At 47.1% G+C, this 14,607-nt stretch overlaps 1 protein-coding gene across 2 annotated transcripts in view; it reads left to right on the top strand.

The window, feature by feature from the left end:
• Positions 1-14,607, top strand: part of MAP3K15 (mitogen-activated protein kinase kinase kinase 15) — a 114,077-nt gene that overhangs the window by 73,629 nt on the left and 25,841 nt on the right. For both annotated transcript variants that reach the window (XM_032330215.1, XM_032330216.1), the window contains exons 12-14: positions 4,638-4,687; positions 6,628-6,723; positions 12,038-12,125. In XM_032330215.1, the coding sequence (XP_032186106.1) occupies positions 4,638-4,687; positions 6,628-6,723; positions 12,038-12,125 (234 nt within the window). The remainder of the gene's footprint in view (positions 1-4,637; positions 4,688-6,627; positions 6,724-12,037; positions 12,126-14,607) is intronic.

Here is a 14,607-nt window from a genome sequence, read left to right as displayed (position 1 = left end):
ATAAGGCAGGAAGTTTGTCTGATATTTCACAGGCAGTGAAGATGGGCTGCCCTCATGGGTGCTTGGCGTTGCTTTTGTGGCTCTTGTTTCGTTTCACTGCACTCTGTGTATTAATTTAAATCTCTGAGTGCAAAAGAAAAATATTACAGCCATAATCAAATATATACATGATGATCAAACAGCTATACTTCCGTTGAACAATGCATAGGTTTTCTGTTAAATTTGCCTCTTGAGTTGTTTTCAACCTTTTTTTAAAAGATTTTATTTATTTGACAGAGAGAGACCACAAGTAGGCAGAGAGGCAGGCAGAGAGAGAGAGAGGAGGAAGCAGGCTCCCCACTGAGCAGAGAGCCCGACGCGGGACTCGATCCCAGGACCCTGAGATCATGACCTGAGCCGAAGGCAGAGGCTTAACCCACTGAGCCACCCAGGCGCCCCCGTTTTCAACCTTTTATGGAAGTATAACATACACACTGGAAAGCCCATCAATCGTATATGTACAGTTCGATGGATGTTTGCCAAACGAGCACACCTGAGTCAACAGAGTGGTCAAAGAAGAGAACAGCAGACCCCTCCCCCCACAAAACCTGGCTTTTCCGCCCATTGTGCCCCCCCTCCAGGTCCCGTGCTTTCGATGTTGGAATTCTTGTGCCTTGCTGATTTTCTTTGTGTCATTGATGCCACGGGGACGGGAGAGGATGTTCAGACTTCTGATCTGTAACCTCACTATTCCACTGACATAGTCACAGTACCTCATGTTTTGACAAGTACTCGGAGAAAGAAAGTAACCCTATTGAAGTGACTCTTAAGACTTTTAGAGCCAAATGGTTTTGGTCTCGCGGAATTCTACAAACTTTGCCCATTTTATTGTCCCTTATAATGGTTACTGGCCCTTAATGGACATTCCCGTGGGTACACAGACTATCTCCCTAGTTGTAAATGTTTCACTTTGTACATAGTCTGTAATAAGAAATGGAAAAGAACGATATAAGCAGCAAATGCTGGCTTTCCTTGACTGATGAAATGTTTTGCACAAGTGCTCATAGTTGTCAGAACAAACGTCTGAGGGAAATATAAATTGCCTTTTTTGCTGTGAGAGGAAGCTTTTGCTTTTGCCTTCATTTACATTTTTGAAATTCTGCGCATCACAAAAGCAAGCAGATTTGCCTGGAGTGAGATGACATTTCTCTACACAGTGTTGCGTTTTTTCCCGGTGGGCTGCGGCTGGTAGTGGGGAGATGGCACGCATGCGCGTGTTTGCAGCGCTGCTGTAGGAGCGGATGGAGTTCTGGTTTGTTAGCCAAGGATTCAGGGACGTCTGCTGGTAAATGCATAACTCGAGACACAGGGACATGGGAGCAGAGCGCTGACTTGTAGCGTTGGCCTCTTTCTGCGGTATAACTGCTCCCACCATGGCCAGTTTCCAGCAACCTCCAGCAGGTGCCCAGACATGGGGCTAGGTGGAGATGGACGCAGCTGACCCCAGGGGCCCCCAGCCCAGGAGTGCACGCAGGCCACAGAGAGCAGGTTCAGACACAGCCTTGCCCCCTCAGTGATTCGTGTGCCCCAGAGTCACCAACAGACAGAGTAGCCGCCGACCCCGACCACACGGGTAGGGCTGCTTGTCCGGGAAAGCTCTATTGTCATTGCCTCTTACACTTACGTGAGCAACAGGACAAGCACTTTAAAAAAGCACAATTACAGAATTGTCCTAGACGCCCGAGATGCCTCCGCAGAGGTAGCGCTCTGGGACAGGGGGACAGACTCTGAGTCGGCACCCCGGGGACCCTGGAGGTGTGCCCCCGCCTCTGGCTTCCCGGCCCGTCTCTCTGCAGCCCAGCCTGGCTCTCCTTCTAGCGCGCCCCTGCTGGGGCCTTCTGACCCTGATGTGAAAAGCTGGAGTCTTAAGTCCATTTCCTCTGCATGATTTCGCTGGGATGATATAGCCGCCCGTGGAAAGGGTGAGGTCGCTGTGTTGACAGGAGGCCGTGTGACGGGAGGAAGGCAGCCACCGCGGTCACAGTGGAGGAGACTGTGCCCGTTGACCCACCGGGACATGGGATCAGAAACCACGCGGCCATCCCTGACTTCCACCACTGGATGTTTCACGAAAAACCCCACTTGTACATGCCAGAGAGTGTGCACCTCACAATTTCATTTACATGTTCTTACAGACCAGGCACCACTCTCGGTGCTGGTGAAGGCAGCATAGCGGTTGCTGTTCCCACCCTTGGATGATGGGGCATGGGGTGGGGGGGTGCTGTTAGGAGGGAAGCTTCTGGGCTGCTCCTCATGTTCTGTCTCTTGATTTAGATGCTGGTTACAGCGAGTCTTCATTTTGTGGACACTTACTGCGGTGATCACTGTGCCTTTTTCTGAACATAGGGTACACTTCAAGTCAGAAGTTGAATAATTTTAAAACATCTGCCCTCTTGATGCTCCCCCACACCATGACTGAATCTCGTGGCTTTCCTGATTGAGACAGACTCTCTCTTACAGAGTGTCAAGCCCTTACACAGCCCCACCGTGTCATTGTCCCCGGAGCTGGCCCTGCAGGGGCTCGCAAGTGCTCTTCTGTTCTCCTTACCCCCTGCGGTTCCTCCTTCCGGCCATCCAGGCCCTAACTTCGGCGGAGGCGTCTCTAACCGCCCTCCTACCACTTTCACCGAATGCAGGCTCGCTTCCCCCCGTATCATGTGTACGGTATTTCCCATCGCTGTTGGATCACTTTTTGAGAATGTCTCCCCAAGAGCCCCACATGGCGAGCGGGACTTGTAGCTGTTTATATCCACAGTATCTACAAAGCAGGTACTCCCCAGGCCCACTGACGATGATAGAGGGGAGTCCGTGTTGGTGACTTCTTAACCCGTGTGTCTTCCTCCCGACTCAAGTCCCCTAAGCTACCCTAGAGTAAATTTTCCGTCTGCGACTACTTTGAAAACTCCCTTGACCGGCCTTTTTCTATAATTGTGAGCTTTTTGCCTGTAGGTAGATTGGACAAGGTGCTCTCGAAATGGCCCTGGTTCATATTTCTGTACCCGAATCCAAAAGCAGGCTTCTGCTCTCCACCACTACCGCCTTCCAGGGACTCTGAACACAAGTCCCCTGAAACCCGCTCAGTCTTCCTCCTTGGATGGGCCCAAGGTCATGGCTTTCCCATTGGCATATACTTTGATCTCTCAGGGCCCTCAAGGTTTCTCCTCTTCTCCAGAGTAGAAGCTGAGGGCCTGGGATGGTCTCTGAGGCCCTGCATGGTCTTCCTCATGAGCTGGCCAACCTCCTCCCACTCTTCTCTCTGCTGGTTCCCAGACACGCCCTGGGGACAGGACTTTTCCCTCTGCCTGAGGCTGTTGTCCCACCCATGGGTCTTCACAGCTCGTTCCTTTACCTTCTGCTGAAAAGTCATCAGAGACCCCTTCCCGGAGCATCTGGCGTAACACCATGACCCCCACCGCACCTTAATGCCCTTGCCAGCTCTCTGGCTTTGTTGTAGTGCTTTTTGTCCTCTGTCGTGGTATTAAGTTACTAAATTGTGGCTCTTCTCTCCTCAAATATAATCCCCATGAGGGCAGGGGCTTTGTTCTCTGCTCCGTCCTCCGTGCTGGTATCTTGCCCGGCACGTCGTGGGCACTTAACTGACACGGATGAATGGATGTTCTCCCACTGACAGGCCCTGTCTCCTGGCTCTCACACTTCTCTGGGGCACTTCGCTGGCCATTTATGACCTTCTTCAGGCCAACCAAATGTGTTTTCTTATTTTAAATGATTTTCTTTTGCTGTGATGTCTTGGTATCGTAGACTATGGCTCTTCTGAAATGGATTTCAGATCTTTGTTCTGAGGCTTAGGTCTGTGCAGCGTTTTTAAAGTACAGGCCATGGTAGTGGAGGGAGGGAACAGTTATTTTTTAAAATGCATCATGTACACATTGAAATGAAGGTTAGTCTTAGTGTTAGTTATGACAAGCTATCTGCAAAAAGAAATAGCCCCCAAATATCAATACCTTAACATGATAGAAGTTTATGCCTCATATCATAAACTTTTGTCAGGGTCCCCATTCCCCCTCATAGCAGAATAGAGGATCGCTGAGGAGGTTATTATGAACCATAACCATAGATGGTGCATGTCATTCCTCCTTACATCCCATTGGTCAAAACTCTGTCACGTGGCCCCACCTAGCTGCAGGGGAGGCTGGGAAATGTATTCCAGGCTCTATGCCCAGGGGAAGGAAAGAGATTGGGGAGCCCTGATTGGTGGCTGCCACATTCTTGCTCCTGCAAATATTTTCATAGGTCACTCAACTTAGGTGGACTGTTCCCAAACTTATTTTAGAGTTTTCCTAAAATGTTGACAGAAGATGAAAGTCCGTCCATTCAGTGTGTACTTACTCTGTGCCTTTTCTGTTTCAAATTCAGATCATTTGCTCTCAACTGGATTAGAGATGCAAATGAATTTTTGTAATACATTAGAAAATGTTTCTGTTCTTCCAAGTTGCATGAAATATATTGCTCTAACTCCTAAATCTCTCTTGAAAGTAAAAGAGCAGAAGTGATTGGCCAGAGAATGAAATGAAAGTGTTTTGGGTTTTTTTGCATGGAAAAAATCAAGCTATACTGACTTTTGTCTTTAAAACCCGCAGAAACAAATTCATGAATGGAATTTTACAGCTTCTTCCATTAGGGGAATAAGGTAAGAACATAAAGGAAAATGGAATTATTGTTCTAATACAAATAATGATGACAATGTTTTACTTTAGTGTTTCCACTCATTCATAATATGTGATATTCTCATTTTCAGCAGAATCCTCAGCTTGATGATGTGCTGCTAATAAGGGCTTCTTGGCTTGTTTAACAGAGAAATTTGGGGGGCTATCCAATAGACTAAACTCATCTCAAGCTTTTTTAGAAAATGAAGTTATATCTGTAGAAACAGAAAGCATTTCTTCTTTGAGTCATTGATGTTCAGGTGCTCAGGGAACTCCAGAATCCCAGTAACTGAAGGAGTTACTTGGTAATGACACTCGGTTGGGGCCTGAGTAGAATAATGGAGCCAAGGGTATTGTTGTCCTCATTTGGGGAGCAAGTGGTCTAGTCCAAGGAGAGCTATGGTGCTTGCTCTTTGGATCGGGGTGGTGACCATTTGGTGGCCCTTGTGGCTACACTTTGAGCCTCACTCTGCCAGCACATCCAACAGTAGGAGCAGCTCAGAAGCAGATATGAATTTTAATCCCTCTTTCACTATTTAACCTTGACAGAATCACTTAGTCCCTCCAGGACTCTGTTTGTTCATAGTTTCCATTAGATGAAGGGCTCGGATTAGAACAGTATGTTTTTTCTCTGATGGTAAGACCACAGGCCACTGAATGAATCCCCCGTTACCTCTAGACATGTGTGATACTGTTCTAGACACAGCACTATTGAAATTAAAATAATATTTTTGTCACTTTAAATATTTTGTCACTTTAAAGGGAGGAAATAATTTAAAAACAGTAGCGTATTTGAGTAATACTGATGCAAAGTTAAATCCAGTGTTGAACATTTTCAAAAACTGAATACCCCAGAAACTAAGTGGTATTGAGAACATGCAGTCAAGAACATTTTGTTTGTGCCTTCTCGTAGAGATACCTCTTGCTGCCATTCCCCCATCAACAGGGAGTGCAAATGACCTGGGGTGAATCAGACCCTGGAACCAATGTGCTATAAAGAGCACACGCTGAACATTCCCAGTGCTGCCCAACTAACCATGATGGTTTCTTCACAAATTGGTTTCCAAAACTTATGTGTGACCTGGTTTTCAGGATTTTTAGATCACCCTGTACTATTGCTCTTTCAACTCAGTATTTTCATGTAATCCTTGACAAATGAAGAATGGCTAAGTAAGGTATGAATCTCAGGAAGGGATGACTTAGGAGAAGATAAAGTGGCATCATTTGTTTGAAGAGAATTTTGACTTTTCCACAGTGCTGCTTGGCAAAATGAGGGCCATTGTGTAGGCTTTGGCCCAGTATAGGTTAAAGACCTTTCAATAGTGAAATCCATCAGCAGATGGAGTTTGGTGAATTTCTGTCACTGGGTATGTCTAGGAAAGTGGAATATAGGCTGAGGTGCTGTAGAGTCAGATCCCAACCTCAGGGGTAAGGGACCAGATAACCTGTGAAGGCCTTCCTTGAGCTACGATGCCATGTGTATTACTACCTCCCTTGTGTGGCCCCAAATAACTACATCCTGGTATTTTTCAAGTCAAGAAATTCCTTAGATGCCATAATACATTATTTCCCACATAAGCTTCCTGTCTTGTGTGTGAAATTATAAACTCTTGAGGACAGAGACCATATTTATTTTCCTTTCTCACTGCTCTAGGCTTTGCTTAGCGCCGTATCTCTGGTAAGTTCTCCATATAGATGAAAGTCGTTTGTTGAATACAAACTCAAACATATGCAAGATAAATGTCCCTATTTAAATTATGTAGAGAAACAGAAGTCAAACTGGGGGAGTAGTGATTAAAACATTAATGAATCCTTCAAATTTGTAGAGTGGAAGAAAATCTGTGATTAGATTTTTTTCAAAAATGTTAAAGTGATGACGTAACTTGCATATAATAATCCTTCTTATGTTTTTCCTATTTTACAGCATATCCAAGTTTGATGAGCGGTGTTGTTTTCTTTATGTCCATGATAATTCTGATGACTTTCAAATCTACTTTTCCACTGAGGACCAGTGTAGTAGGTGAGTTACAGCTGATTCAGGGGCTTGTGATAGAATTATGGGTCTTTGCTGGGAAGAGTTTTTACTTGATATGCTGCCTTTCTTGAAATTTTAACTTCCAGAAATTTACTTTTCCAGCTTGACTGAAGTATAATTGACATACCATGCAGTCCGCCCACTTAAGAGTGTACAGTTCAATCTTTTTTTAGTATATTCACAGTTCTGCAACCATCATGGTCATCTAACTTTAGAATATTTTCATGACCCCCCAAAGAAGCCCAGTGTCCATTACCAGTTATTCCCCCATTTTTCCCTCCACCTAATCCCCCCCCCATCTCTGGCTTGGGCAAAAACTAATCTATTCTGTCTCTCTGGATTTGCGTATTCTTATATAAATGGAAACATACCATCTGTGGTCTTTTGTGTCTGATGTTTTTTAGTCGTGATAATGTTCTCAAGGTTCACCTAGGCTACAGCACATTATCAGTACTTCGTTCTTTTTTTTTTAATTTAAACTTTATTTTATTTTTTCAGTGTTCCAAGACTCACTGTTTATGCATCACACCCAGTGCCCCATTCTTTCTGTGTTGCTCACTTTCTCACCGTATGGATATATTTGATCTGTCCATTCAATTGAAAGGCATCCGGGTTATTTCCACTTGTTGGCTATTACGAATAATGCTGCTAGAACATTCACATGCCAGTTTTTGTATGGCCCTGTGTTGACATTTCTCTTGGAGCTAAATTACGGGGTCTTAGGTAACTCCAAGTTTAACCTCTGAGAAACTGCCAGGCTGTGGTCTGATTTTACGTCATCGTCAGCAGTGTACGAAGGTTCTAATTTCACATGTGATTTTGTGTCCTTGTGCTCCTGGCCATCCTAGTGGACATCAGGTAGGATCTGACTGTGGCTTTGATCTGCATTACTGTAATGACGGAAGGTAGTATGCATCTTGTCATGCGCTCACTGGCCATTTATTTATCTTCTTTGAAGAACTCTCTGCTCAAATTCTTCACCCAATTGAAAGAAATTTTTTTAACCTTTTATTTTGGAAAAATATTCAGAGCTATAAGAAAGTTTCAGAGGGGCTCCTGGCTGGTTCAGTGGGTAGAGCATGCAACTCTTGATTTCAAGGTCATGAGTTCAAGCCCTGCTTTGGGTGTGGAGGCTACTTAAAACTTAATAAAATTCTTTAAAATAAATAAACAATTGCAGAAAAACAGTACAGAATTTCCATACATGCTTCACCCAGAATTCCCATGTTAACCCTATACCGCACTTACTTTACCTTCACTCCGTATGCATATGATTATTTTTGTTCTGGGCCGCTAAGAAGTGAGTCATAGACCTAATGCCTCATGGCCTCTCATTCCTTTAGTGCGTATTTCCTAAAAACAACATTCACTTCCATAATCACTGCACAGGTATCTAATCAGGAAATGAAGACCAGTAAGGCTCTGTACTTGACACACCTTATCCCCATATGACTTACTGTCCAACCTATATCCTTTCCAGCAAAATACAAGATTTTTTTCTCTGCCTCCCCGCCAGTCCAGGATCATACATACATTTCATGGTCATATCTGTATAGTCTCGTTTATCTTTGTTGGTACCGCTTTGTCTGTCTTGACTCCGTGCTCTCAAAGAGCACAGGTGGTTGGTCTTGTGTAGGCCATCGGTTGGGGTTTGTTTGCCGTTTTCTCCTGATGATGTCAGCATCGTGCATTTCGGGAAGGAACAGCACAGAAGTGATGTCCTGTCCTTCTCACGCACCACATTGGGAGTCCTAGGGCATCTCTGTCTCATTCCTGGAGAAATGAACCTGGCTCACCTGGTGGAGGTGGTATTGGCCAGTCTTCTCCCAAGTGCCCATTTTGAATTGGGTTATCTGTATTTCTATTAATGGTTTTAAGAATTCTTTATATATTCTGTGTACAAGTCCTTGATCAGATATGTGATTTGCATGAAAATTGCCTGCCCCCAATCGGTGGCTGGTGTGTCCCTGTCTGTGGGGCCCTCTGTGGCACACAGTTTTTACATTTCGATGCAGTTCAACTTGTTTTTTTCTGTGGTCATTTGTGTTTTGAGGGTCACCTGAGAAGGTGTTGCTTGACCCAAGGTGTTCTGTGGTGTTTGTTTTCTTCACAGAGTTTTAGCTCTTCTGTTTAGGTCTCTGGTTGATTTTGACGTCATTTCTGTATATGGTGTGAAGTAAGGGTCCAGCTTCATTCTTTTACTTGTGGATATGCGGTTGATCTGGCCCATTTGTTGAAGACATATTCTTTCTCCTACTGAACGTTCTTGGCACCCTCAGAGTCTATTTCCGGACTTACACTTAGATTCCGTTGCTCTGTATGTCCGTCTTTACGCCAGTACCACGTTTCTCTTTCTTACTGTAGCTTCATGGTAAGTAGGAAATACGGAAGTGTGAGTCTCCCAACTTTGTTCTTGCTTATAATAATCGCTTTGGCTATTGTGGCTGCTTGCATTTCCATGTGAATTTTAGAATCTGTCAGTTTCTGCAAAAAAGGCAGCTATAATTTTGACAGGGATTGTGGTGGAAATAAATAGATCAATTTGGAGAGCAGTGCCGTTCTAACTGGAGTAGGCCTTCAATCCCTGAGCATGGCATAACTGTCCATTTGATTAGGTCTTCTTTAATTTCTTAAGACAGTTTTTTGTAGTTTGAGTACAAGTCTCATACTTCTTTTGTTAAACATAGACCTAGGTGGGGGTTTTTTTATGTTATTATAAATGGAGTTTTCTTAACTTCGTTTTCAGAGTGTTCATGGCTAGCATATAGAAATACGCTTGGTTTTTATATATTTACTATCCTGCAATCTTCCAAATTCACTGAATAGTTCGAATACCTTTTATTAGTATTTTAAGATTATACTTTTAAAGTAAACTCTACACCCAACATGGGGTTCGAACTCACGACCCTAAGATCGAGAGTCACACGCTGACCAGCTGAGCCAGCTGGGCCCCTATGTCTCACACTTGGTATTGAATTCCTGAAGATTCTCTGTATATAAGACTGTGTCTGTTGCAGATGGAGATCTTTAAAAGTTCTTCCTTTCCAATGTGGATGTCTGTCTTTTTCTTACCTGTCTGACCAGGCTGTCCAGTACAGTGTTGAGTAGAAGTGGCGAGAGCAGACATTGCATCTGGTTCCTGATCTCGGGGGGAACGTATCCAGCCAGTCTTTTATCAGTAAGCATGGCGCTGCCAGCAGGTTTTCACCGATGGCCTTTCTCAGGTTGAGGAAGTGCCCCTTACTGCTGGTTAGTTCAGGGTTTGTATCATGTGGTTTGAGAACATTTTAACTCAGCATGTCTCGGACACTCCTTATGGTACCATATTTGAAATCAGACTCAGTATCAGACTAGGGGACCCTTAGATCTCTGTCTTCAACTTAGAAAAGCTGCTGCCAAAGATGAGGCAGAACACCCCTTTGCCACAGTTGACCTTTCTGACCCTCCCTCGGTCCCCGATGCCTTTTCTCAAAATACGTCTAAATAATTTCTCCGTGACATAGAACATACATACAAGTCACGTGTGTTAAGTGCACTTACGTTTATCAGCACCCCAGCAGGTGCCTCGTGCCTCTTTCCAATCATTGAGCCCCCAGCCCCTGCATTGCTAATTTTTTTAAAGATTTTATTTATTTATTTGACAGAGATCACAAGTAGGCAGAGAGGCAGGCAGAGAGAGAGGAAGGGAAGCAGGCTTCCTGCTGAGCAGAGAGCCTGATGCGGGGCTCTATCCCAGGACCCTGGGATCATGACCTGAGCTGAAGGCAGAGGCTTTAACCCACTGAGCCACCCAGGCGCCCCAGTGCTAACTATTTTGATTTCTATCACTGGTGGTCAACTTTGCCTTTTCTTGATCTTCAATAAATAGAATCATGAAGTATGTACTCTTTGCTTTCTCACTCACTTCCCTTAAAATAACACCCAATAGACTGAGCCGTGATATCTGGATCAGCTCATCCTTTCTGTCACTGCGCCGTGTTCCACTGTGTGCCCGCACTGCCGCGTGTCTCTTCTGTTGGTGAACGTTTGGTCATTTCCAATCTGGGGCTATTAGGAATAAAACTGGTGTGAGCATTCTTGTATAGGCCCTTTGGTGAAGACACACGTTGATTTCTGTTGGGTATACACCTGGAAGTTGGGGTTACTGGGAAAAGGGCCGGTCTGCGTTCGGTTTGGACTAACTCCGCCAGTAGATTTCCAAAGTGGTTGCGTCACTGTCCGCTTCCACCAGTAGCGTATGAAATGCCACTTGCTCCACATTTTTAACAATGAGTGGTAATGTCTTGTAACTTTTAGTTATTCTGGTGAGTTCATAGCACAGGTCTCCGAAGAATTTTGACTATTGTGTTTCACAGCTTTCAAAGATAGCAAAGAAGCAAAAGTCGGATGGATTAGTTACAGACAAGAACATTTTAACATTTTATGGGAATTATCTTCAAGTGGACAGTGATCTTCCCTGCCATCTTACAGGGAAATACTCAAAATGTTGTGAGTCAAATCACTTGAAACAACTACATGAGTGTAAGAGGAAGCTGATGTGGCACGAGCATCTGTGAGAAAGACCTGTGCGTAACAGTGGACAGTAAGCTTGATCTGTGTCAACGGAATGATGAGACCACCTTCTGCCTTTCCTCCCCACCCCCTCCCTCCATAAGACCTTATTTTGCCCTAAGAACGAGAGTGTCTACAGCTTGAGAGAGGTGAGGGGTCCCCCCTCCTTAGCACTGATGAGATCACCTCCAGGACACTGGTCGTAGGGCCAGACTTGAACAGTAAGGGGACACCTTTCAACAATTACCTGCTGGTGGAGTGACTTAAAAACAAGTCCTGGAAGAAACATTGAAGGAACACAGAGGAAAGACTCACAGGGCTTTAATAAAATTATGTACCTTTCTAACGGGCTGTTCCGTAGAAGAGGGATTAATTCTAAGCAGTCTGTGGATGGGACCCACATGAATGAAGTCTTAGTTGATATAATGTAGCATCTCTCATTGAGTTGTCCTCAAGAATGAGCAACATTTTGAGGTAATGAGTTCTCCATCACTGGAGATATTCAAGCCTCAGTTGACCAAAAGGTGGTGGGGCTACTGTATACAGGGGATTCAAGTATCACGTGAGTATTTGAACTAGATGAGATAACCCTTAAAGTGCTATGTCAAATCATGGAGTAGATTGATTTTTCCGTGAACTTGTAAAAACTTGGTGTATATTTAATCACAGTTTAATAGAATAAGACTAAGTGACAGGTAGGGAACATGCGCGATGATAATTAACATCCTTGTGACATTTGCTGTTCTAGGTTTTGCTCTTTGGTAAAAGAGATGATAAGCAACTCGGTGGGCAGTACAGTAGAGCTGGAGGGGGACACAGACGGGGACACCTTAGAGGTGAGTCAGGGAAGACCTGCAACACGGAAAATACTGCTTATTGTGTCTTTGATGCTTCAAGCAAATGTCCCATTTTGTGTGTGACAATCCTTCATGTTTAAAAATGCTCTCAAGCACAGGAAACAAAGGGAGAGCTGCTGGAGGGTAGGTCTGGGCGGGGGGGTTAGCTGGGGGATGGGCATTACGAGGGCCCTTGGTGGAATGAGCACTGGGTGTTCTGTGCAACTGGTAAACCACTGAACTCTGCCTGTGAGACTAATGATACACTGTATGGTAATTAATTGAATTTAAATTTTAAAAATGCTCTTTCGTGGCTGCAGCAAGGGGCACAGGAGGGGGAAGCAGGGGCGGGGCTCCCAGCGGGCCGCGGCGGGAGCAGGGTACGCAGGGAGGGCCGGGCTGCACCCCCACTCCTGGCTCCGCCGGCGCCGCTGGCCTCGGTGTGGGTCGGCCTGCACAGCGCAGCGGCGCGCTGACCGAGCTCAAGTTGGCGTGCCAGGGCCGCGTGGGCGAGAGGAAGCTGGAGCTTGTGCGGGGTGGCCCAGACCTCTGCTCTCGGCGCTGAGCTTGACCCCGCGCGCCCCCCACCCCACCCCCGGGCTGCTGCTGCGCTGGCTGCTCGCCTCCCTGCGGCACTGGGACCTGCTGCGGTGCCTGCACCATGCCTGGGCCCCGCCCGAGGGGCGAGACCTGCGCACAGCATCTGACCGAATATGTGACAATGTGGGGTCGGACTGGAGAAGACTGCCCCCCCCACCTGAAAGCTGTGTGACGCCACGATTGATGCCATCCCGGGGAACCGGCCACGCTACCCGGCGGAGCCGGTGAGGGAGTCACTGAGACTAGAAGCGCACAGAGACGGAGACGGAGGCGGTGGCAGTGTGTTACCTGGTGAGGGCGCTCTGGGCATCCCCCACAGCTGAACCACCTCCCCGAGGAGGATGAGGGGGTTGCACACCTGGAGACAGAGAACGCTGCCGTCAGTAGAGGTGGCTGCACCAGCAGCACTGACTCTGACGTCCTGGGACTCGGATGGGCCCTCCCTGGGGGCTCCTGGTGACCCAGCTGCTCTCCTCCAGGGGCCCGAGGACATCTGTACAGACTGAACTTGGGTTCCCCAACCAAGGCTGACCAAGTGTTTTCCCAGTGCCAGTGCTCTAAAGACCTAGCAGTGAGCCAGGACAAGGGACCCCAGTGTTCAGGGCATGGCTGGCTTCTCGGTCACAGCTGGCATTCATGGAGAACTTACCCTGTGCCCATTGGGGCTTTGGGTGCAAGGCACATGCTCTTGTTTATTCCTCCTGCTCAGCCCTGAGGGGGGAGTCTGTTGTCCCATGAAACGCATCCCTGCGAGAGTTGGGATCCCTGTCCGGCAGGAGAAGGACCGTCCAAAGCAGCGGTTATCGGTGCTGCGGATCTGCAGGTGCAGAGCTGGGCGGAGGTTAGGGGTGGAGCGAGTCGAGAGCAGTGGCAGAGCTGGGCGGAGAACCGAGGTTGTCGGGCTCCAGGGCCCACGCTGTGCCCACTGACTCATGTTGTTGGTGCCACAGCTGGCCAGAGGCTTTGAGGCCGTTGGTGTAGACCTGTACACCGGGGCACGTGGCGTGGGGAAACCTGTGGGCTCACGGCCCTTAAGTGTGTTAAGAAGGTTTGTGAGCTTTGTGAGGACACCCTAAAGTGCTTAGGGGTGACTGAAACCCTGTCAGTGCTCTACGAATGTTAGTTCTTAGAAGTATTAGGACTTCTGTGATGCCACAGTTCGTTACTATCTCGTATCAAAATCCCCGTTCTTATAATAGATTTAGCGAGGGAGCTGGATCCTGTAATTTTAAAAAGCGGCTTTCCTGCTTCCAAGGTAATCTTATTAAAGCTTAGGCCTTGACCGTGGAAAGCACCATAATACAGAGAATTTCCCATTCCCCTTGAGGATTAATTCATTTCTCATAGTCTCGAAAGTCTGCTCGTGGTCAGTCTCGGGACTCCTCGCGGCTTCCCTTCGGCCGAACCGGAACAGTGTAGCTGGACTTCGCAGCAGCTCCAGGAGCCACTAACAAGGGGAGCGTTTGCCCTCAGCGGACCGGTCTGCTAGAGGCCACCTGTGACCAGCTGCACACCTGCTGGTCTCTGAGAGGCGTCTGGGAGCCCAGTGGCCCTCCCTGGTTCAGGCCTTCCAGCTCTGACCTTGAGAGAGCCCTACATGATGTCCTACCATGCCACCTGGCCCATCGGTTGCGGAGGCCCTGGCCACCCTGTCCTGCTAAGCTGCAGGCCAGCCTTGGAGCCCCTGCACGCCTTCGGCAAGTCCATACTGATGCCAGGCCCTGTGCTGGGAGCTGGGGCCGTAATAGGAAATGAGAGAGAAGTGGCCCTGCTCTGTGGACCCCACGCACCTGGCCTGGAGCCCGAGTGCTAACAAGCAGCTCACAAGCTCAGGGTGCTGCCGAGGTGCTGAGCCGGTCCCAAGCCCAAACCCGTGCGGCCT

This window comes from Mustela erminea, chromosome X, assembly GCF_009829155.1.
Source record: "Mustela erminea isolate mMusErm1 chromosome X, mMusErm1.Pri, whole genome shotgun sequence".
NCBI lineage: Eukaryota > Metazoa > Chordata > Mammalia > Carnivora > Mustelidae > Mustela > Mustela erminea.
This window is presented reverse-complemented; position numbering and strand designations above follow the sequence as displayed.